The 24315-nt window shown below is 26.9% G+C and overlaps 3 protein-coding genes across 5 annotated transcripts; 1 reads left to right on the top strand and 2 right to left on the bottom strand.

Moving 5' to 3' along the window:
* Positions 1 to 2204: 2204 nt before the first annotated feature.
* Positions 2205 to 10396, bottom strand: LOC118439942 (sodium/potassium-transporting ATPase subunit beta-2). Its single transcript, XM_085661285.1, has 7 exons — positions 10017 to 10396; positions 5148 to 5288; positions 4661 to 4777; positions 4386 to 4567; positions 4132 to 4233; positions 3389 to 3560; positions 2205 to 3140 (listed from the first exon to the last, which is right to left on the bottom strand). The coding sequence occupies exons 1-7, from the start codon at positions 10165 to 10167 to the stop codon at positions 3031 to 3033; spliced, it is 975 nt and encodes a 324-aa protein (XP_085517411.1). The 5' UTR covers positions 10168 to 10396; the 3' UTR covers positions 2205 to 3030.
* Positions 10397 to 10732: 336 nt separating this feature from the next.
* Gapvd1 (GTPase activating protein and VPS9 domains 1) lies at positions 10733 to 18172 on the bottom strand. The gene is made up of 15 exons (XM_085661404.1): positions 17864 to 18172; positions 17056 to 17189; positions 15583 to 16933; positions 15272 to 15453; positions 15034 to 15193; positions 14788 to 14961; positions 14549 to 14710; positions 14124 to 14471; positions 13489 to 13892; positions 12942 to 13416; positions 12611 to 12840; positions 12215 to 12471; positions 11899 to 12110; positions 11419 to 11804; positions 10733 to 11308 (listed from the first exon to the last, which is right to left on the bottom strand). Exons 2-15 carry the CDS (start codon positions 17185 to 17187, stop codon positions 11177 to 11179), a joined length of 4605 nt encoding a protein of 1534 aa, XP_085517530.1. The 5' UTR covers positions 17188 to 17189; positions 17864 to 18172; the 3' UTR covers positions 10733 to 11176.
* Positions 18173 to 18908: 736 nt separating this feature from the next.
* Positions 18909 to 24267, top strand: Pat1 (Protein interacting with APP tail-1). 3 transcript variants are annotated; one of them, XM_035862227.2, is made up of 9 exons: positions 18909 to 19300; positions 20450 to 20563; positions 20661 to 20911; positions 21000 to 21179; positions 21270 to 21525; positions 21610 to 21734; positions 21800 to 22079; positions 22171 to 22336; positions 22402 to 24267. In XM_035862227.2, the coding sequence occupies exons 1-9, from the start codon at positions 19217 to 19219 to the stop codon at positions 22638 to 22640; spliced, it is 1695 nt and encodes a 564-aa protein (XP_035718120.1). In that variant the 5' UTR covers positions 18909 to 19216; the 3' UTR covers positions 22641 to 24267. The 3 variants fall into 3 exon arrangements, with proteins under 3 accessions (XP_035718120.1, XP_035718119.1, XP_085517531.1); XM_035862226.2 differs by having other exon boundaries at positions 19213 to 19587; XM_085661405.1 differs by having other exon boundaries at positions 19215 to 19355.
* Positions 24268 to 24315: the final 48 nt, after the last annotated feature.

Consider the following 24315-nt stretch of genomic DNA (forward strand, 5'->3'; position numbering starts at 1 on the left):
TACATATATATATACATATGTATATTATTTCACAAAAAGAAAAGAAAAAACCAATTATAAAATAATCACAGCGTTGGTTCATATAATTCCAATGAATTACAGGCATTTTTACTTTCGTCCTTTATATACACATATATATTGAAACAATGATTTAAGATTTTGTATGAACAAAAAACAAAACTCACTATATTTGCAAAAATATTTGTCTGTTTTTGAGCTCCTCTATTACATAGAAAGTTTTATAAAGAATTTTTTGATGAATTTCTAATAACAATGATTTTAAATATATATAAAAAAAAAACCAAAATACAGTACTACATCAGAATATTGTTACAATTATTTTGTAAAATTTATAAATATAATAACAATATTTATAAATTTTCCAATTATCAAATTATTTTTATGTCAGAATAAACTCACGAATGAGTACAGTGCTATCTAAATGAAAAAGAAAACATTTTATATATATATATATATATATATATATATATATATATATATATATATATATATATATATATATATATACGCATACGTATATATACAGAGTATTTCTAATCCAACGGTACAACTGAATGGACGGTGAATCTATATGAAAAAAAAATCCAAAATCTTAAATAGTATAACATTTTTATACAAATCTTTAAACTCAATTTATTTAAAAATAAAATCACTTTACAATTTCGATTAATTTTGATCATATAGATATATATATAGCCCCTTTAGAGTTATATCGGTAGATTAAAATAACTCTATATATTTATATATACAGTCTATAATGAAATTTTTTATTATAAAAATCTTGATCTGCAAAGAGATATATTTTCAAGTGCCTTGAAATTTAGAACCTCATTGTAATCCTTTAAATATACATTTTCTTTTATCTGCGATTATTATATTTTTACACAATTTTATGATATAAAACTAAAATGTAATAATAAATTAATGTGTACTTGCCAAAAAGTTCAATAAAATTCTGTGTTCGAATTAATTAATTTTTTTTTTCTTATTAACAAGCATTATTTTAAAATGTCATTTCTGTTCATACGTAAAATATAATTAAATATCGAATTGGTGGTTTGATACATTTCATTATATTATTATATTTAATGTCATTACATAACTTTCTATTTATATAATGTTAACTTATTAACTTTATCTCTAATTAATCTTTGCGAATTATGATATTTATAATATGATTTTGAAATTATTAATTATTAATTGTTATTAATTATTTAATGATCAAACGATGAGAAAAAGAAATATTTATAATATGATTCTTACATTTCGATTTTTGTTCTCTTTGCATTTTCGTAAGTACATATCCCTTTAGAGAATGTATTATTAGAAAGTATTTATAATATGTAAAAACTATCTTTATATATATATACATACATATATATATATATATACATATATATATATATATAGATATATATATAGATATATATAGATATATATATATATATATATATATATATATATATAGATACATAGACATATATACATACATACACACAAAATGTCATTATGTAACATAATTACAAATTACAATTCAACTTTTTATGAACAATTCTAACAAAGGGATTATAAGTACATAAAATTACAATATAATTCCTACACCCATATAAGATACATTTTATACATATGTAATTAGTTTCTACAATCAAATCTTAAAATCTAGTATAATTAATAACAACAATGTGATGAATATATTTTAAAATTGCATCAATTTTTTGATTTTTATAACAAAATTTATAATTTTTCGAATGAAGATCTTCGTTTAATATATTGGTAATGTGAAATTCCAAATTTAAAATTATAATATACAATCTTTCGAAAAATTATTTATTGTTTTTGTTATTGTTCGATGAAAAGAATATAATAAATGTGATCATTTATAATTGATATCAACAGCTGTGAAATGCAATGTATGAAAGTTTCTCTAAATAAAGGGAAAAAAAAAAAAAAAACTATTAAGTTTAAGTCGAGAATTAAGAACTCTTTGCAAAGTATTATTTAAGTTTCAATACAAAAAAAAAAATAGAAAACAAAAATAAAATTAAGTCATTAGTACCTCTCCACAAAAATAATGCTGCATATTAAGTTATACAAACAATACATATATATATATATATATATATATATATATATATATATATATATATTGCACATGTATATGTATATGCATATGTATACATAAATATAAATACATATACATATATACATATATATATACATATACATATACATACAAGATATTTATATCATTGAAAAATTAATACCTATTGTTTTGTGTACTATGACTATTTCTACGTTCTCCTTTCATTATTATCATTATCTATAACAGCTGTTTTTCAAGCATTATTAAAAAGAAAGAGAAACAAAAAAAAAAAAAAGCAAACCTAAATTTTTATTGTATAATCATTATCGCGTTATTACCTATGGAGATAACTGCAAGATGTCAGAAAATGCTTATATAAAACAGGACTTGTGTGATTCCTCTTTGATAACTAGATAACGCACGCATTCATTTTTTTTTTCTTTTTTTTTTTTTGTAATAAGCTATTACAAAATATTTCTATCGATCGATAAGTTCATTGGCACACTTTTCGCTATTGTAGAACACATAGGATATTAGGCAGATTAAAATTTTACATCTATCATACACATATAAATATTATATCACGTTAAAACTTATTAGATATGATTGATAATGAAACTATTTCATTTGCGAATGATTTGATTAATGGAATAGTGATACTATTATATTGATGTAAAATAATAAAGAAATTTGTTTTAAATAATTCTTATATCGTCCTTTCGTGCTCATTATCAGCCAATATATCAATCTGTATATATAGCTAGTAATGAGTTCACGTTTACTATACTGAAGATAATTCTAATCAGATTCTGCATCGGCATAATGTTTACACATTCGAATGAAGAAATGTTCTTTTTTCTAATCAAGTTGACATTACTTCAGATAGAAGACATTTATGTTTCGTAATAGAATGTTGCGATATGTGACTAGTCTACCATAAGTTCGAAATGTACCGCACCTTTTTTCTCCGATTTTCTCGTACTATATTTAATATTTTTTGCCCATGCTCTACACTCAACGTTGATTATTGTATTCCCTGAAAACATACATGGAGATATATATATATATATATTTATAATTTATGGATATTTTTACATAACACAATATAGAAATTAATTAATTAATTTATTTTATATTTGTACTTCTCTCTCTCTCTTTCTATATATATATTTACATATATAATATATATTAATATATATTAAAAGTTAATATAATATATATATATATATATATATTATCTTTTTAAGCTGTTTAGAAAAATAGATAATTAATTGACAGACTTACTGGCTGGTCGAAGAAAATGTACAGCCACGAGTGGACTTAAATATCCTTGAATATTCTCGTACGGATAATAAAATCCTGGAAAACCATGATTTTGCGGATAGTATGCTAATTCACCGATAATTTCATTATCGTATGGATCCTCCCCTTTGCATGATACCCACACAGTATTTAACTATAATTAAAATGTGACATAATGTAGGATTATACAATGAATATTGCACGGATGATGATCAATTAACATAATTCATCATTAACTAATATAAAAGTAAAATATTTCAAATATATATATATATATATACTTGAAGAAGAAGAAGATTATAAATTATCTTGAGATTTTTTCTGACCGTACGAACAATGAATTATTAATCTTTTCATTATCACACAGCTTACAAGTTCACACGTACGCGAGTCTAATAAAACGATACAATCTTATCAGCTTATACAACGAGCAAACTGATTTCGATTATACGAAACATTGATGAATTTGGCTTACAAACATTATAAAAAATTTTCCGAATTTTCGTGAAAATCAACAAGTACAAAAAAAAAAAAAAAAAAAAAAAAAACCAAAATAAAAAAAAAAGAGAAAATAGAAAAATAAAAAAAAGATACATTTCTCAATGATTAATCACTGTTTAATAAATAATATTAATTAATTAAATATTAATAATATTATTTATAAATATTAACGCGCGATAAGTTTAATATACCGACTGGTTGATTTAACTGACCGACTAACTAACCCAAGAACTGTTGGTTTTTTTAATATGATTGATTAAGCTAATCGGCATATCCGATGGTAGATCTTTAGTGTCGTTATAATATTCGGGTATCCATCCATATATCTGAAAAAGAAAACATTTGTTTAGATAAAAAGAGAGAAGGTTTTTTTTTGGGAGAGACGGAGAATTTTTTCCTTTCTCTTTTCTTTTACTTTTCTATTTGATATTATTATTATTATTTTTTTTTATTTTTTTCTTTTTTTGTAAGTTCTTACTCTATTTAATTTAATAAAAATACAAGGTGCTGAATTGTTGAAACCATATTGTTGTTTCGGCGAACAAGGTCCCCAATTATTGACATCGACAGCACAAACATTTCCAGACTTTGGTGGTTGATTATAACTGCAAATCTGTTGATTCCTACCACCGTTTGGTAAAAGAGATGAATCTATGTATTCTGTAGAAATTTGTGTATTTACATAATCACGTGATAAACATTGCATGTAGTGTATATTTTAGAAATATATTACAAGAGATATTAACGTCTGACCTTCTAAAAATTTATCCAAAAGTTTGGTCCATTTTTCCACTTCGCTTGCATTCGACGCTCTATACCAAATTAAAGATCTCTCATCTGGATTGTCCGAAATTGGCCGAAATCCAAGTCCTTTTAACGCGAATACACGTAAGTGACATTTAAAAATTATATAATAATATAATAATTTATTTTCAATATATTATATAATAATTATTTAATTTTATTTATGATATCTACCTTCATACATCTCCAATATAAATAACTTTTGATTAGCATAAAGGGAAAGTAAATAGAAAGTAGATAACTTCAGAGTTCTGTATTATTGACTTACACATATAAGCGAATAAAATATACAGGGTGGTTTCTTTTTCTTCTTTTTTTTTTTTTTTTCTTCAAACTGTATAGGAACTTTTAAACAACACTGTATAATTGAAATATATATATATGTATATATATATATATATATATATATATATATATATATATATTTATGGTTTACCTGGATTGGTCCCAATGATACTACTCTCTAATATCCATTTAGGTTTATCGTTGCTTAGAGTCGACAAAAGGCCCTTCATACAAATTGCAAAGAGCAAGGCCAAAACCGAGAAGAAACAGCTATAAAATACTGCAGTCCAAGCTGAAAGATAAATAACGAAAATACATGTTTGTATAAATTTAATAAATGGTTCGATTAATTTGTAGTTATGAAATAGGAGGAAAGAAGAAATAAAAAAAAAAAAAAAAAAAAAAAAAAAAAAAAAAATAAATAACATTGATATTTTTTTTCCGTTGATTCTACGGTAATTATATATTTGCGTCATTGATTTTAATCATCACTATTGAGAAAATGTTCAACCTTCCGTCTCGATCGAACACGGAAATTATTTAAAGCATAGGCAGTCCGCCAAAATCTGTTTCTAAATATAATTTTCTTGCTTCGATGTTAACTCTCGAGTTCTGCTCCTATCGTCTTAATCTTTTCAAACGTATGAAGAACAAAAATTTAACAACGATATCTGTGTCGTATTAACGAAAAAAAAAAAAAAAAAAAAATATATATATATATAAAATCTCGTTTAATAGTTATTATAATAAATAGTTAAAACTTTGATGTCATAAAAAAATAAAATTCAAAAAAAAAAAAAAAAAAAGAAAAGAAGAAATAAAAAGAAATAAAGAAATACATTAATATAGGTTGAGCCAAAAATTCCCAATAGTTTTACAATCTGAAAATAAAATTAGCCTCGAGGTAAGTCTCGAAAAAAAAAAAAAAAAAAAAAAATTTTAAATCATTCAAGAACTTTTCATCCGTCCTTTATATTATATCATGAAATATCAAATTATTTAATAAATTATTATTCCAAATTATTATTGCAAATTATTAATCAAAATTAATCCAAAATTTTTTTTGATAAATTGAAATATACAAGTACCAGTGATTTTACGTGACCTTGACGTGATTTTCAAAATAAATAAATGAAAACGACAAAAATTTTTAATTCGACATTATTTAATTCTGTTGTAAAAAAAAAAGAAAAAAAAAAAAAAAAAGAGAGAGAGAGAAGAAAAAAAAACAAAAAGAAAAGAAATAAAGAAAAAAAACGAAATTGTAAACAAAACTGAATACGTTTTATATCCGCCTTTTTCCCTAGTAAAGAAATATTTCCCAATACATTTATATAATGAATACATTTAGATCCAAAATAGAATCAAAGTAGGACGATGGCCTTAACACGTTAAAGTATGTTTTAGAGTTAATACGAAACGTAAACATGAGAAAGAAGTTATACGCTGCAAACATATTTAAACTTCTACTCGAATGGAAAGGTTATTGATTAAATTTTTTTTTTGATTTTTTTTTTCTTTTTTTTTTTCCTTGTGATTTCCATGAAATAAAAACGAGAATATAAGGAAAGATTGCGAGAACGTAATATGGCTAACAAACGAGTTCGAGCGCGCCATTTTTAAATTGACGTGTTTTTTTTCTTTTTTTTTTCTTTTTTTTTTTTTTATGCAGATACGAACACGAGGAAAATCTATCTTAGCGTGAGAAAAGGAAATATTGCTAATAATAAGTTCGCGCGTCATTTTGAATTTGACGTTGTGTCTCGACTATATTCTTTTTATTATTATTGTACTAATACTGTCAATGAAATGATTAATTTATCGTATAGAATATCATATGCGAATGTAAGTACATTCCCACGGTTAATATTTTTAATAACGTAATAAATGATACTTTTTAATGCACCATTTATGATATCTATATATACGTATATTTATGCGTCATGATTAGGTTACTTGTTACACTGTGTAAGTTAATACTTTTCGTTAATCGAACGGAAACGATACGCGGAAAGTGATAACTCGAACAAATATGAATTTGTCTGAATGTGCGTCACGTGTTAAGATATTTTAACACTCAACCATGAAATTTGTTCCTTTTTAGAACGTCGAATGTTAATGGACAGCGATGTTGTCTCTATATAATAGTATTATCAACACAATGACACAAAATACGTATTTGAAAGAAACTATCGTATTACAAATAAATTACATAAATATTTGAACGTTCAAAGTTAAGATCCCATGGCATTTCTTAATACATTTATCACATCATTATATAATATATCATATGTATGTGTGTACGTGTGTGTACTTTGTAAGAAATAATAAATAATTATTTTTCTTTTTTTTGGTAAATAAAAATAAATTACTCATCATTTTTCGTATTTATGAGAAATGTTAATATTGTAAACGTAAAAATTAATTTTCTTACTAAAAAACATATTCATCTAATCTTTCGATACATATATATATATATATTTTTTTTTGTTTTGTCTTTATTTACGTACACGAATTATCATCGAATTTATTTAATTAGACTTTAGATTTTTTTTAAAGAATCTTTTGAATTTAAACTTGCAAATACGTATTTCGTCTTTATTCAGATTAGAAAACGTAGAAAATAGAAAAAAAAAAAAGAAGAAAAAAAAGAAAAAGAGAAAAAAGGCATCCAACACTGGTATATTTATCTCGATGAACTTGATAGCTCTTCGAACGAACGTCAAAGCAGGAAAATTTTTTAATTCAAATCTTAATTCTAATTCGAATTTATTACCAATGAGTTCTTTATAATAACGTGTATTCCTCGTTGTTTAATCATTCGTTTTTAATTTCAAAACATAAACTAACCTCGCTCCAATAATTCCAACATAAACTAATCTCGTTCCAATTCGATTTATTTGGAGGAAAAAAAAAAAAAAAAAAAAAAATCCGATAAATGTTCTCGAGATATGATTAACCTATAAGAATCGAATTATGCATCACTTAATAAATCTCAATTCGAATTAAACATTATTCAATAAACTTCAGTTCGATTTATTTATGAAAAAGAAAAAAAGAATAATTCATTAAATATTTTCGAGATTCGATCAATCGATAAAAATCGAATTCGTCGATTAGAAGATCGATAAATTATTTATTGCTGTGAAATAATAAATAATTACATAAATAAATAAATTCACATTTTTAATTGTTCGAATAATTTAATGTCATTATAAAAAATATTATATTTAAAATGGCATTTTCGTCAAAAGCAATTATTATCCGTACGTCTTTATTATACGTCTTTCGCGTTAATAGTCTGATAGAACGTGATAACACGGAAACGAATAAAATGATAGTTGATTATCTTAACCGTCACGTGAGACAATGGAATGCTTACATTCTGAACACTGTTACTCGCGTATTAAAACTAAGATCGGTATAGATTTGCTCTTGTCTATCGAATAAACAACGAGACTTCAAATGAAGATATGTTATATCATACAATAATTCAATTTTCAATGATTATTATATACTACAAGAAGTTATATTTGACATTTCTGTGATTAGAAAATTATTGGGGAGAAAAAAAAAAAATAGAAAGGTTAACGAATTAATTAGAAAAAAATTAATTAATTAAAAAAAAAAAAAAAAAAAAAAAAAAAAAAAAAAAAAAAACAAAAACAAAACAAAAAAGAACAAAACACATAATAAATGTACGATTATCAGACATTAGAAATTATTTTATAATCATGAGCAATATTGACAATCGAATCGAATATTTTTAAAACTTTTCTACCGTGCTGTTGTATATGTGTTAAAATATATAAATTTAGAAAAGAAAAGGAAAGGGAAGAAAAAAAAAAAAAAAAAGGAAAAGAAAAAGAAATTGTCTTATTAAATTTTATTCCGAGAAAAATGTCAACGATAACACGTTTTATAATTTTCATGCGATAAAGTTTGAAACGTTAACTTTCATCAAAATAGAGAAAAAAAATTTCAATTTTTAGAAAAAATATTTCTAAATATTGTTTCTATAAATAAATATTATTTAATGAGTATATCATTGGCTAAATAGAAGTAATAGTCGTCGTCGTCGTCGTCGTCGTCGTTGTCGAAAATTAGCATAATGAAATATTCATATGCATTTTGAAGGACAATAATGAATAGAGAAAAAATCGACACAATATGAGGAAGAAGAAGTATCTAAAGTTGTACAAACTATGATAATGCGGTTACGGTTACATATTCGAGTAACAGACACGCGTGTGTGCAAGACACGTGCCTTTCCCGTGAATAAAGGAAGTGAATTAGAAGAAGCGAAGGAGAACAACTGCTTGGGTAGTTTCAAGTAATGAGAGTAATTTAATGAGGATTCCTTTTTGTCGACGAACGAGATTTGTCGTCTGACAATGATAAACCTAGTCACATTATATTTATATATTTATATATATATGTATGTATATAACACACATAAATTTTTTCAATTATAATTACGCCCATTGTCGCTTATTTCTTATTTTTTAAACTTCACGTACGATCGTGTCCATTAATATTTCTTTTTTCTTTTTTTTTTCTTTTCCTTAGAATTATAATTAAATGAATTTTTTTTTAAATATAAGAAAGAAATATTTACGAACCTTCAAGCTCATCTCTTTCACTCTCTCTCTCTCTCTCTCTCTCTCTCTCTCTCTTGATCTTCATATAACGATCAATCGATTCGATCGATTTGATAGTTTCGATAATCGAAAGTATATGAATAATGTTATTCTTAAAAAGTGTATACATTCAGTTATTTTGAAGTAAGATATTAGATATTTCAAATATTTTTATTTTATCGTCATTACTTTTCATTGAATTAAAAAAAAAATTCGAATGATTGTGTTATTTCCGTAGAGAGAGAAAGAGAAAGAGATAGAAAAAGATATATATATATATATATAGAGAGAGAGAGAGAGAGAGAGAGAGAAAGAGAGAGAGAGAGAGAAAGAAAAAAAGGAAAACGAAGGATAAAAAGAAAATGAAAGTACGAACTTACCCCACTTTTTAGGTGGATGGCCACAATAGGTGCCATTAACAGGATTGTAAATGCCATCACGTATAACCTCCCATCGTGTTTTGTTTTCGGGCACACGCATGTAATCGAACTCGTAAGTACCATTCCGCACTTGCTTGCCCGGTGTACTCATCTTGTATCAATATCGACAATATGTTCTTTCGATGACGCTTATGTTAGTCGGAGCAACAGATAACAATCGTTTATTGTCCAAATGCAAAGAGAATGTCGATAATATGAGATAAAAATTAATACCGAAGAACAATACCTCCGCAGAATCAAGGGAAAATTTTTTATTTTGGTCACTGACGAGACAGAGATCCTACTCGGTGGCCGGCCGAACGGCAACTGAAAGCCAACGCGCGATCGACGATAACGAATAGAATTTATCGCGCAACCCTACTGCGCAGCCTGATTATACCGTATATGTACTTACTTTGAAGTGGTCCGAAACTACGCTTTCAAATACATTTTTGTTCTTTTTTTTTTCTTCTTCTCCTTCTCCTTTCTTTTTAGTTTTTTTTTCTTTTTGTTACTTTTTTTTTTTTTTTTTTTTTTTTTTTACGTTTCCATCTAATAAAAATGTGAAGGTTTCATAAGATACGAATGAATCGGAATAATTGATAAGACTTTTGAATATTACATTTGTCAAGTATTTTGTAAATTAACATAAGCGAAGTAATCAACGAAATACAATATTATTGTTCTATAGATATTGAAATGTTTATGAAACCATTTTTTTTTGTTTCTTTTTTCTTTTTTTTTTCTTTTTTTTTCTTTTCTTTTTTTATTTACACACGAGCTCTCGCATTTTTTTTTCTCACTACTTAATACTTAAGTGAGGTGAAAAGAAGTATAATTTTATGTTATTACATTAATTATAAAAGTACTTGGAATTGGATATAATCTACTATTACATTTCAATCGAAAAGCAAGAATCAATGCTATTTGGTAATTATTTAGCGTAAAATGTAGGGGAAATATAACTCTTATCATTGTGTTTAGCTTTACACGGTAAAATCACGACAATTATAAAATTATTCGGGTAATAATTATATTACAATGCTGCTACAGCTTTAAATTAATCTCTGTGCAACCCACTTGTTATTATGCTATATTATAATAATCTCTTGCAAATAAAATTAATCCATAGTTTTAATAAACTCAATCGCCGAACAAAATTGAGTCCACCAATATTGTTCTTCTCCTTCTAATCGATTCCCGTAAAAACTATCTACGTATTGAATAGTTGATAATAAAGATGGTGGATTAGCCTGAAAATAATTATTTTATTTTCGATTTAATTCTTCTTATACTATCGCGTAAAAAAAAAAAAAAAAAAAAAAAAAAATAAAAATTAATAAAACACCCATCGTTTACTTACCTTTATGATAACATAAACGAATACAGGAATTAAATCATCAGCAGCAGGTATACCTCTTTCAGAAGCCATAGATAACAAGTTCATTATTGTTGTAGCGCAACGAAATACGCACTGCAATTTATCTCTAGGTGTTTTATATGCAGAAATAACAGCTAATTCAGCTTGGGCCCATGGCCAAGGACATTCGTAATGATATACCTTTGGAATGCGTAAATCCTTGTGATTAGGCGTTATAACTTTAGCAAGCTTTTTAATATGATCATAAAGAAGCTGATCTCTATATACATCTCCATCTCCATTTGGATAAAGAGCATTATGATACACCCGAGCCATGACAGTTCGTTCTACAACGACTCTGGCTAACTTCAATTGAGACTCGCTTGCAGCTAAAGAAGTTATATACACGCCAATTATGATACACAATTGCAAAAGATTATATGTAATAAAATGATATAATATCGTTAATTGATTTATTAATACCTTGCCAGATTGGATCATTATCCATTTCAACATGAATTTTACTCAAGAAGTTATCAACTAGATCTTGCTTTTCATCGGCCAATGTAAGCTTCTTAAATTCATCGCAAAAACGTAGAAACAATGTTTCTCTTTTTTCCAAAAACACTCTTACAAAAACGGATACGAGATGATTATTAACAGCATCGCGATCGCATTTCACTCGAACATGTAACCTTTAAAAAAAAATATATATATATTTTTTTAAACATTAATTATAACAATGATATTAATAACAATTTTTTTGTATATATATATATTTATGTATATGCATTTCTACCTGTCCAAATGGGCTAACGTTGATAATAAACCCTGTCGACATCTAATCAAATATGCAATATAAGAAGATCGTCTTTGATAATCTTCTCTCAAAGATTTGAATAATTTCCTGCAGCCATCGTCATTAAATAATCTAACACATCTTAAAGTTTCATGTAAATGAGCTATCAATGCTCTATCCTGTAAGTTAATAGCTTCGGCCAATTGAAGTTGAAGGAAAGAAACCAATTCATTTTCCTTTTGTGACCAACTGCTTCTCTGTTGAAAGATATTATTAACATTAAAAAGAAAAAAAAGAAAAAAAAAAAAAAAAAAGAAAAAAAAAAACAAGAACGTATTTCAACGAATATATTATAACTAACTCTATTAAAAGATTAAACTAAATAATAAAGCTTACCTCGGATGCAAAGCTCCATGGAATGTATTGAAGATCAGCAGTACTGAGTACCATGCGTAATTTTCGTTTTGCATCAATGAAAGCAAAAGAGAGTTCTACATTATTTGGATCTATTGAAAGTCTTTCATCTTCTGCTTCCTTCGTACGTGATTGATTACTTTCAATAGAAGCAGTATCACTAGCTGTACTAGGCTTTCTTCTATATTTTGCCAAAATATCATCCGAACTATCTGTATATATGTATATGTACATATAATTTTATTATAATTTTTAGTTATAAAAAAATGTTTAGATGATAATTATATCATCGATTAACATGATTGAAACGTACCAATGATATTTCCAGCTGACGTTACATCTTCCGACATGATTCTACGTAATCTGTGTTTTCCTATATCAATACCATCGCCACCAGACTCTCTATCGTAACATCTCAATTCATCAGTTCCTCGAATAACTTTTCCCCGACGATTTCTAAGTGACATCTTTAATTTACCAAAGAAACCACGCTTGTTTTTCTGATCATCATCTAAAAGCTCTTTATCGCCACGTTCAGCTGTCTTATCAAAGCTTATACTTTTTGGAATAGCTCCTGTAGATGCTGTTGGTTTATGGAAATTAGAAGCAACACTATCAGTTACATCGCAAGTACCATTAATTATCGGCAGTGACAATGGTAATTCAGATGATGATGATGCATTATTCTTCGCTCGAGTTTCTGATCCAGAACTACTGCTAGATGTTAAACTCGTTGTACTTAATCGTACAACCACATCATCAACACCAGTCAATGAACTTTCTGATTCCTGCAAAACGTAGTAATATTTTATATATATATAAAATAAAGAATAAAGAATGAAATAAAGAAAGATACTAACTTCTCCTTTGGCATCACCATTATGCAATTTTTCATTGGATAGCGTAGGAGCAGAAATATGATTAGCCAGTAATAATGCAGGTGTAACAGCAGCAGCACCAATATGATTATGTACTGCTTGATCAACAAGATTTGGATCATTATCAATTTGCAATTTGTCTATTAATTGAACGAGACTGTCTTCGTGGAATGGTTTACCATAATCCGTGCTGTTTATGGTATTAGCATTTTTATCAACATATTCCATTGTGCTTCTTCTATAATCAGATTTAGTTCCACCACGACCAGTTACGTTAGAAGACGAAGATGAATCAGGAATTGGCGCGACGAGTTGAATAGCAGAATCTTCTTGGATTGCAGGTATTGGATGATAAGCTATTCCAGAAGGATCATCTGTTCCTAAAGCTTAAATTAATATTATTTAATAATATATCGACGTACAAATATGATTATTAATAATCTCTTTATATTCAAAATATTTTTTTTTTATATTTTTATATATGATATATTAATTAATGTATCTATATATGAATTACAAATCTTATTACGATTAAATATCGATGATCATATTTATAGAAAATAAATAATTATACATTTAATCCTAATTCCTTAAGTATAATATTCTTTTATACTTACGCGGTATAGCAGATGGTAATGATTCTACACCGGCTTCCGTTTCACCACGGCATTCAACTTCTATTTCAGATCTAGTTGTATCATCGGATCTAGCAACGCTAGCTGTATCATCCATATCCACTTCGGTAAGTCTTTCTGAATCACTAGCTAGTACATCCGTACTCCATGCTTCAGATGCAGTCTCACTAATATCCAACATTGCCTGAGCATTTTCTGAAGGTAAAGCTGGCGGAATTTGTTCGGAAGAAGGAGGATAAATAATTCTTTCTTGTTGTTCTACTATTTCACTATCCGATGCCAATACATCAGTGGACCATGTGTCAGAAACCATAGAAACTGTTTCATCTCCTATAAAATAAAAAAAAAATATATATATATAAAATTTTAATACTTCTAAAAAAAACTGATCCTCATCAACGACATACCTTCAATAAGTTTTTTAATTTCAAATTTACAGAATTTATCATCTATTTCTGAACGACTTTGTTTAGTTGGAATATTTGGTGGTGGCAAATCCAACTGTCTTACTTCACCTGCAATACGTCCGTCATCACCTTCTGTGATTTGAGATGATGGAGTATCGCGACCTAAAAATATATATTCATATATAATTTGACTTATATAAAAATAAATAAATTTAATTCATTAATAGAAATTTACAAACCAGAAATATTGGGTGTTCCTCTTCCTGATACATTGGCTGATACCATGTCTGATAAATTATCATTTTGATCTTCTGTTTCTAATTCTAATGAGGATGCAACACTATGATTGGAAGCAGCTTCTGAAACAGCTTCTAGATTATCTGATGTATTACCAATAGAACCTTCAAATAACACTGTAAAAGAGAAAAATAAAAGTAATTAATTTTTTTTTTTTTTTAATAAACTTATGAATTTTATAATTTTACCTTCATCATGAGCTAAAGAAAACCTTGTTCTTTTTTCTTGTGTTTCTAAACGTTCAGCACTGTTTGAATCCCTTCTACCGTGACCATTTACCATATCATCAGCAAGATTTAATGTAACAGAACTATTTTCTGCATTATTTTGGAGTTCCATGCACAAAACCTTTGAACAATTTTTTTTATTATAGAAACAAAAATGTTATCTTTGGAAAAAAAAAAAAAAAATAATATATACACGTACTTTTTGCTCACTAAGCAAGCCAACAGATTCTCCAATTGTTGGGCCAAATGGAATAACTAACACATCTTGTGAATTTTTATCTGAAGATTCATCTTCGGGCGTTGAAGTACCATTTGTTTCATCTTGCATATCTGCTATTACATTAGAGGGAGATGAGGACATCTTTGTAACTCGATCTTTTCCTTAAGATAAAATAAAATATTAACGATCATGAAAATTTCTATAGTTAAAAGAATTATTATTTCTATGTATCAAAAAAAAAAAAAAAAAAAAAAAAAAAAAAAAAAAAAAAAAAGGAAAAAAAAATATACCTTTCCCTAAGAAACCACTTTTTTTATTGGGCGTTTCCAAATAGATATTATTAGAAACTTTACTATTACTATTCAGTAATCCTAACGGCAGTTGTGAAAGCATATCCGTTAATTGCTTTTTATCAAATGTACTCATGTGTGAAATGCCATCCATATTGCTATCATTTGCTAATGTATGTAAAAATGTAGTCAGAGTATTCAATTCATTCTCTGTAAATAATGCAGCAGAACGACACAGGCCTTGAAGTTTATTATTATCAACTATAGTAGGTTCATCTTCCAAATCTTCTGTTGCACCTTCTAACATTACATCAATTATAGAAGATACAGAATCTTTTTCAAATCTTCTATACAAATCAAATGCTTTTGTATCAATAGTTTGATATTTCATAAGTGAAAGTATTTGCAAAATTTGACCAACTTGCATTAAATTAAATCTTGCTACATAACTTATCGGTGCATCTGTAATACCATATGGTTCTGGATTAACTATTGCTGGACATATAAAATATGTAAATACAAGATCTGTGCACATAGCATGTACTTCTTTTGGCTCCACATTTCCATTTTTACTGAGAAGTCCAGCCATTTGTCTAACAAGCCAATAAATACTGATTGGAAAACAATGCATATTTTCTCTAATACTGATAATAAACCTCTGTGTAATACGATATAAAGAATTGACTGTCCATAATCTATATCGTTGTAATTTAGCCTGATATTCGGGAGTACCTTCCTTCCCAAATTTCTTTAATCTTTCTGTAGGCGGAAATCTGATAGGTACTTTATCTGGATCGATATCCAAAAATATTTCATCTTCCATAAGCAACTGTATAATAGGGGTATGTAATGCAGCAGTTAAAAAAAACTTTGCAGAGAAAAGGCTTTCATGAAAGAACGAATAAAACCTAGAAAATGCACATGTGCCATGTCTAAGAAGTCTTCGTGGATTATCTGAAGGAATTATTTGTAAAAGCATTAACTGTCTTAAAAGTTTAAGAACTAAAATTTTATCCTCTGGTAACAAACAGCTGCCATATAATCCAGCAGCCAAAGATTGTACAAGCCCTTGAATTGCATCTGGAACAATTCTATCACCGACAACTAAACAAGATGCAAGTAATTTAGGTGATTTCCTTAGAGCACCAAGAAATTCGCCATAAGATAAGCATGTTTGATAATTTAAATGTTTGTATGCATCTATAAAATTGGAATTTTCAAGTGTATTTGCCTTGTAGCAACAAGAAGCCGGCGTACAATCGGGCCTTGCAACTATCAAGCGATTTAAATTAACTCTCTGTTGTGCCGTAACCCATGCTTGCTGAGCTAGGTCCGAGGACATATATAAAACCTGAAAAGATCACACATTTTGGCTACACAATAGTATTACGTAATAAATAATAAAAGAAAAAAAATTTTATTATATTTAAAAAAAAAAAAAAAGAAAAAAAAATCATTCATTTTATTTCATACCTTTTCATTTAGTGTTTGTAAATTTTGTTGTTCTGAATTAACAAACAAACGCTCTTGTCGCAAATGACCAGCTAAGTCAATCATGTCCCATTGCAATGTCCCAAGGGACTCTACGCTGTTTGCTGATGACATAACTAAATATAGAAAATAATAATAAGTGTTAATAATATAAATATATAATTAAATCATATAAACAGATATAAATATTAAAACTCATATCTTTTATATATAGTCATTTTAATAAATTATATTACTACTTTTGTTAAGAATATTAAAAAATAAAAAATATTCATATTAATAAATTAAACATTAAGATTTTTATGAAATATTCTCAAATCTATATTTCTATTGTACATAGAAATATTTAATGTAAGAAAAAAAATATATATCCTTACTAAATTTGATTTGTTAGAAACGATTATTAAAGAGTATAAATGTATCTATCTTAGTCCTTGAATTAAGGAAGTGTCAGGTGACATCAGAAATCATGATGTTTCTCATTAAAACAAGAACAAAGGGAATAGTTCTTAAATGAATGAAAAAAAGAAAAAAAAAAGAAGAAGATACAATTGTTTAATAGTTTCTAAAAGATATATAAATATTAATTATATAAGTATAATATGAATATAAGTCAGGAGATAAATAACATTCAACAACTATAACGTTCCATACTCGAAGAAGCAATTGACGAATAATAATACGTCGTATATAGTTTCTACAACGTCATATTACGAATAGCTGTTGAGAACTAGGGAAAATAATGTCGTTTACTTGAAAAATAACATTTGAATAATTTGTAATCACTTACCACAGGCACACGTGCAATTGACAACAGCAGGAAAAATGTCTGTTATCGTTTATAGTTCGAAGTAACACACCCAACAATATGCATTTTCTATTTCAGGTTAGAATTTTCCGATAACTATAATACTCAATTTCTTTACGACTTTCTCGATTTTTAGCCAATGACAAAAACAGTCTATTTTCTAACCAATCGCAACGCAGTGCAAGACAGAGAGAGGAAATCACTTAGTTCGTAGTACTTTGGTAGAAAGAGAGTGCAGTTTATACAGATGCACCGGATGTCGATCCACCGCCAACAACCGTCGGAAGTCGAATGAGTTTTGATCGAATCGAGTGCGACTCAAGGAGGATGCACCAGGATGCACCTTTGGAGCAAGGTGCATTCTTAAAAAAAAAATCAAAAAAAGAAAAAAAAGAAAGAGAAAGAAAAAAAAATACGTAATAATACGTAATTAAATCCAATGCAATGACAATGTAATTATCATTAAATAGTGATTATACGAAGTATAATGCAAAAGTGCAATGATGTATTTAATTTAAACATAGATATTAGTGTTATTGAATATTATTACAAAACAATTCCAAACAGGTAATGAAAATGATAATTTAATTATTGTTAGCCTTTAAATTAATCGAAATAATAATAACAATTTCGATATGATATTTACAAATATATCGTGTCTGTCGAATTCAATGTATTATTCGAACGATTATTACTATATTTAAAATGCCCTCCAAGAAGAAGAAAAAAAAAAAAAAGAAAATCAATTTTCTTAACAGATCTTTAATAATGGACACAGAAAAAAAACAAAATTACCCTAGGAAAATCATTTCTATTTTCGAAAGAATAATAAATAGAAATTATTTCATCGATGCGATAGAAATCGAATCTAAAAAGAAAGAATGAAATGAAAAGTAGAAAAGAAAAAAGAAAAAAAAGAGAGAGAAAGAGAGAGAGATAGATTTAGAACGCCATTCTCTTTTCCTAACCAATGAAAAGATAATAATCATAAAAGAGAAAAGAAAGAAAGAAAGAAAGAAAGAAAGAAAACAAATATTAAAAACGATTCGTATGTGAAATATTTGAATATAGTTTTTTCTTCTGATAAAAATATCTATCGATTGAAATATAAAATGAATAAATGAACGAAATACGTGTATTCGTATGCATCTATGATGAAAATATGTATGAGAGTTGTATTTGAGAGACAGAGTAGAGGGAAATAAAAAAAAGAAAGAAAGAAAGAAAAAGAGAGAGAGAGAGAGGGAAAAAGAGAGAAAGATAGAAAGACAGAAGAGAGAGAGAGAGAGAGAAAAAGAGAGAAAGAGAGAGATAAAAAAAAGAGAGACGCGTTTAATGACGCACTCGTGTATTAAACGTCATCCGTGTACGGAGACGTTTTGTCGAGCTGTCAAATTTATTCACGACAGCGTGATTCTGGTTGGTCACAACATACGACATAGTATTTATCTTCTTTCCTATGCATTATTTTCTGGTAATCAAACGGATCACGCAACGTATAGTTCTATTGGTGATATCGTCGAAGAGAGAGATACAAGTACAAAGGATAAGGTCCTGGGAAAATGGCCGAAGGACGGGAAGAACTAGTGCAATCGCCAAAAACACTTTATAAACTGAGCGTCTCCGCGATTGCAGACAGATTGCTCGCATTCAAAAAACATCTCGTATATTTACCTGAGAACGTCGTCTTCGATATTTATTATCAGGTTAAAAATTCGGCGATGAAAAAAGCTTTTCTCTCTTTTTTTTCTTTTCTTTTTTTTTTTTTTTTTTATATATGTTTATTTTTATTCGTATTTTCTTATTCATTCGCGTTACGTTATACATAAGTTAAGAGAAAAGATCTTAAGATTCTTTATCTGTATATTAATTTTATAAACGAGGAATCAAGGAAACGTTTTATTTATAAAGTCTTTAATTAATTTTAATTAGAATTGTAGAAAATTTTATCTTAGGCTTATTCGATTTTCTATTTTCCATCAATGTTATATTGTTACATTGGCGGTATGTTAAGGGCCGAGATTTAGGGAATAGGGAGAGAGGATTATTATTGAATTTCGAATAATAAATTATATACATTAATTGTTCATAAAAATATTGTTCTATGTGATGGGAAATAGAATAATGTCAATATTGTATTAATGATAGATATGTTGATACAAAAACATATTATGCGTTTTAAAGATCAATTTTAAGATATAGAATTATTGTTGAATACAGTAAATGTCTTTTTGTAATCAAATATTTGTACAAATTAGGTTATACTAATGTATATAATATGTATTTAGTTTTCTTTTTTTTTCCCCTCAAAGATATGATAATACAATTGAAGATTATTTTTTGATTATGAATTACCTCAGATATGAAAATAAAATTTAGAAAAAACATTAATTATTTATTCGTCATTTGTGTGTGTGTATATATATATATGTATATGTATATATATATATATATGTATATACATATGCTTATATGTACATGATATATAATATGTATATATAGATAAATGACATGTGATATTTATGTAATAAAAATATTCACACAATTAGTAATTGTAACATCTTTTAGTTATATCAAGAAAGAAGACTATGTTTACTAGGAATGGAACTTGGAGACTTGGAAACATTTTCCAGGATGCTCAATGTCACAAATCGTCGTGTACATTTATTACAGAGCTTTCAGGTAAATTTTTTTGTAACGATCTCTGTCTTATTCGCCAACCTCTGATACATTATAATATAGTAATAATATTATTACAATAATATCTGATTCCTCTAAGGCCCTTATGGATCATGGGACAATGGTTGGAAAAGAGTTAGCAATCAGTTATGATCTATGCTGTATTCGTGTTAAAAAAATGCTTGCGGATCATGATAAAGTAATAAATGTGGGCTTACGACTTGGCGAATTTCTTAGCGATGCTGGCTGGTATAAAGAAAGTGAACAGGTTTTATTAGCTTGTATGAGACTGTCCTTTGTGGATGAGCGAACCCTTGAAAATTTATGTCGTACATTAAAATGTAGTTGCAAGTATGTTTCAACATTCATTTGTTCGATCCTTTCTATTGTAATATTCAACAAATTATATAAAGAGTATGGTATATATTGTGATGTTTAGATTATTACGTGCACAAGCAGCATATTATACATTTCGTGGAGCAGCTGAAACGCACAAAATTGCTATGGATACAATACAACAACTAAGGTGTGCAGGATATACCAGCAATAATTATGCGGCATTATATGGAGAATTTAGTGTTCTTTTTTTTAATAGAAGTGAATATGATGAAGCATATAAGCAAGTATTTTGTATAATAACATTTTATAAAAACAATAGATCTTGTAAAATAGTTACTTTTATGATAAGATTTGATATATTATGCTTTAGATGGGGTATAGAAGCATTAAAACAATTAAATCCATCATTGCCGCCACGGGTAATAATTGATGTTTTAAGGCAAGTAGCAAAATCATGTGTAGTAAAACGAGAATTTCGAAAAGCTGGTCTATTAATTAGACAAGCAGTTTATCTTGCAAGAGAAATTTTTGACACAGGTCATCCAAAATATAGTGATGTTTTAACAGATTATGGATTTTATCTATTAAATTACGATTGTATTGTGAATAGCGTGTCTGTTTATAAGGTAAATTATTTGAATGATATGATGTTCATTGTCTGTTAATATATCTATAGTCTTATATATAATAATATTTTTCTGAAATATTAGGCTGCATTAGACATTAAAAAAGCAATATTTGGGAAGACTAATCTCCATGTTGCATTAGCACATGAAGATTTGGCATATGCTTTATACGTACGAGAATATAATTCGGGGAAATTTCAAGAAGCAAGGTAAAATTTGATATATTAAATTATCCAAAATAAAAATAAAACTATGAATATTTTATTATGTACAGTGACCATGTTGATAAAGCTATAGATATAATGGAAAAACTTTTTGCTGGAGTTCATATTATGTTAGCAAGTGCAAAAAGAGTAAAAGCATTAATACTTGAAGAAATAGCTTTAGATAATGCCCCAATGCCTTTATCAGAGCAGACTTTATTACAAAAATCTGAATGCTTGCATTTATCTGCCTTAAAACTTTCACAAACAACATTTGGTGAAGTTAATGTACAAACGGCAAAACATTATGGCAATTTGGGTCGTTTATATCAAAGTATGAGAAAGTTTGAGGTGCGCATATAATGCTAATATCATTTGATATTATTTACATAATTCAATAAATAAAAGTTATTATGAATTTTTTTTATATAATTATATTTAGGAAGCAGAAGCAATGCATTTAAAATCTATAAATATAAAGGAAAAATTATTAGGACCTGAGGATTATGAGGTTGGTTTAAGCGTGGGTCATTTGGCCTCGTTATATAATTTCCAAATGAACCGATACAGAGATGCAGAAAAACTTTATTATCGCAGCATCGCAATTAGTAAGTTAAATTTTCTTTAGTGCGTCTTACAAATTCTTTATTAACACTGGAATTATTTTTCTTAGGTTTAAAATTATTTGGAGAAAGTTATAGTGGCTTGGAATATGATTATCGTGGACTTTTACACGTTTATACGAAATTAGATGAACGTGATAAAGTTTTAGAGTATACAGATATTTTTAATCATTGGAAAGAACTTAGAGATGAGTATGCACAATTAGAAGATCAGCCTATTGATCTTGAAGAACGACCACAGCAAATTGAGGAAGTAATTAGAACGTTTTTTCTATGTGATACTATATAAAAAAATCATTTAATGTTGATTGAATTTTCATTAGTTTAATTATCACATGTTAATTTAATTGGTAAGAACCAACTTATTATGATGTAGATTCAAAAAAAATTTTCAAAATTAGCAACTCGTAAGAATCTCCATTAAATAATTGTAACTCCATGTATAGATCAATGATCCACTTCTGTTACTACAATTACACGAAGATTTATTTTATTTTTTTAATATAGACATATAATAGAGCGATAAACTAGCATTTTTGTGAATTATTGAATGAATTATATATGTACTGCATCATACAGAAATATCCTTAATTGTTCGATTATCCGTTCTTGCACTTCTGCACATCCTACTATTAACATAATTAGTCCTTAAATTTATAGGAGTTCCTGTTATTGATTTTAAACAAATATATTTGATTATAAGTTTAAACAATTTTTTTTTTTTTATTACAATTTATTATTGACTTAAATAATTGGTGTATAAGATTTGAATTTATTGTAAAATAAATTTTTTAATTATAATGTTCATTATAATGTTTATAATGTTCATTAATGCAAGAATATATAATATAATTATATAGAATGTTAGAATGTAAAAATTTTTAATCGTTATTAATAATAGAAAATAATAACATGCGTAAATAACAGATCTCTGTTATGTACAGTTGAGTTTAGTATAATTTGTACATATGTGATTGTGATATATATATATTACAAGGTGTGTAAACGCCTTTTTTTATGTACTTGCTTTTACTTACTCCGCAAAACATTTAAGTATTTACTTTAGAGAAATTATTTCTTGAAAAAATTTATATTTAATACTATTTGTACTTGTTATAGTGAATCAAAAAATTATAATATTTCATATAGATAATTGTCACAATATTTACATGGGAGATTTTTTTTTAAACTTAAATAACATATTTGCAAGTTAGCTTTTCTCTTGTGTGTTTTATTTTTAGAATGTAAAATGTGAAGTTATATATATATATATATATATATATATATATATATATATATAGTACTTTATAAAAACTAATTATAAGTATCTTTGTTTAGCTTATAAATAAAAAAATATAGCGGAACCAAAATTTGATAACAATCATATTTACTGCTAAGAGAAAACACGCATATATATATATATATAAATAATTATTTACAATTTTATCATATTATATATAAGAAACAAAAAATATAAAACAAAAAAAGTGCACAGCTTAAGCTTTATATTAGGGGTTAAGTAAAAATAAGACAACTGTTACAGAGTATTTGAGTCAGATTATATTTTTACCAATAATTTTTTACGAAATTTTCATAATTCTATTCCAAAACCTTTTGAAAAAAATATATATATATATAAAAAGAGTTATATATATATAATAAAACTCGTTTGCTCATTTTATATAGGCTAAGCCACGTCATAAAATCGGTCAGACGAAATACATTTCAATAATCAGAATAAACGAATAAGCTTATATATATATGAGTAGATGATTGAAACGATGATCAAGATCATGTAAAAATATCTTTTATCCAGTGTCAAAGTATGAATAAATTGTAATTTCTCATCTTTTGTTCATACAAAAGAAATTTTATTGTTGTAAAAGTAATATTTTATATAAATTAGTTATATTGAATTTTAAGGGCTATTTTTTATTTCAAAATATTAATATACTTCATTTTTT

The sequence above is a fragment of the Vespa mandarinia genome, chromosome 14 (assembly GCF_050613455.1).
Source record: "Vespa mandarinia isolate Hongniang chromosome 14, ASM5061345v1, whole genome shotgun sequence".
Lineage (NCBI taxonomy): Eukaryota > Metazoa > Arthropoda > Insecta > Hymenoptera > Vespidae > Vespa > Vespa mandarinia.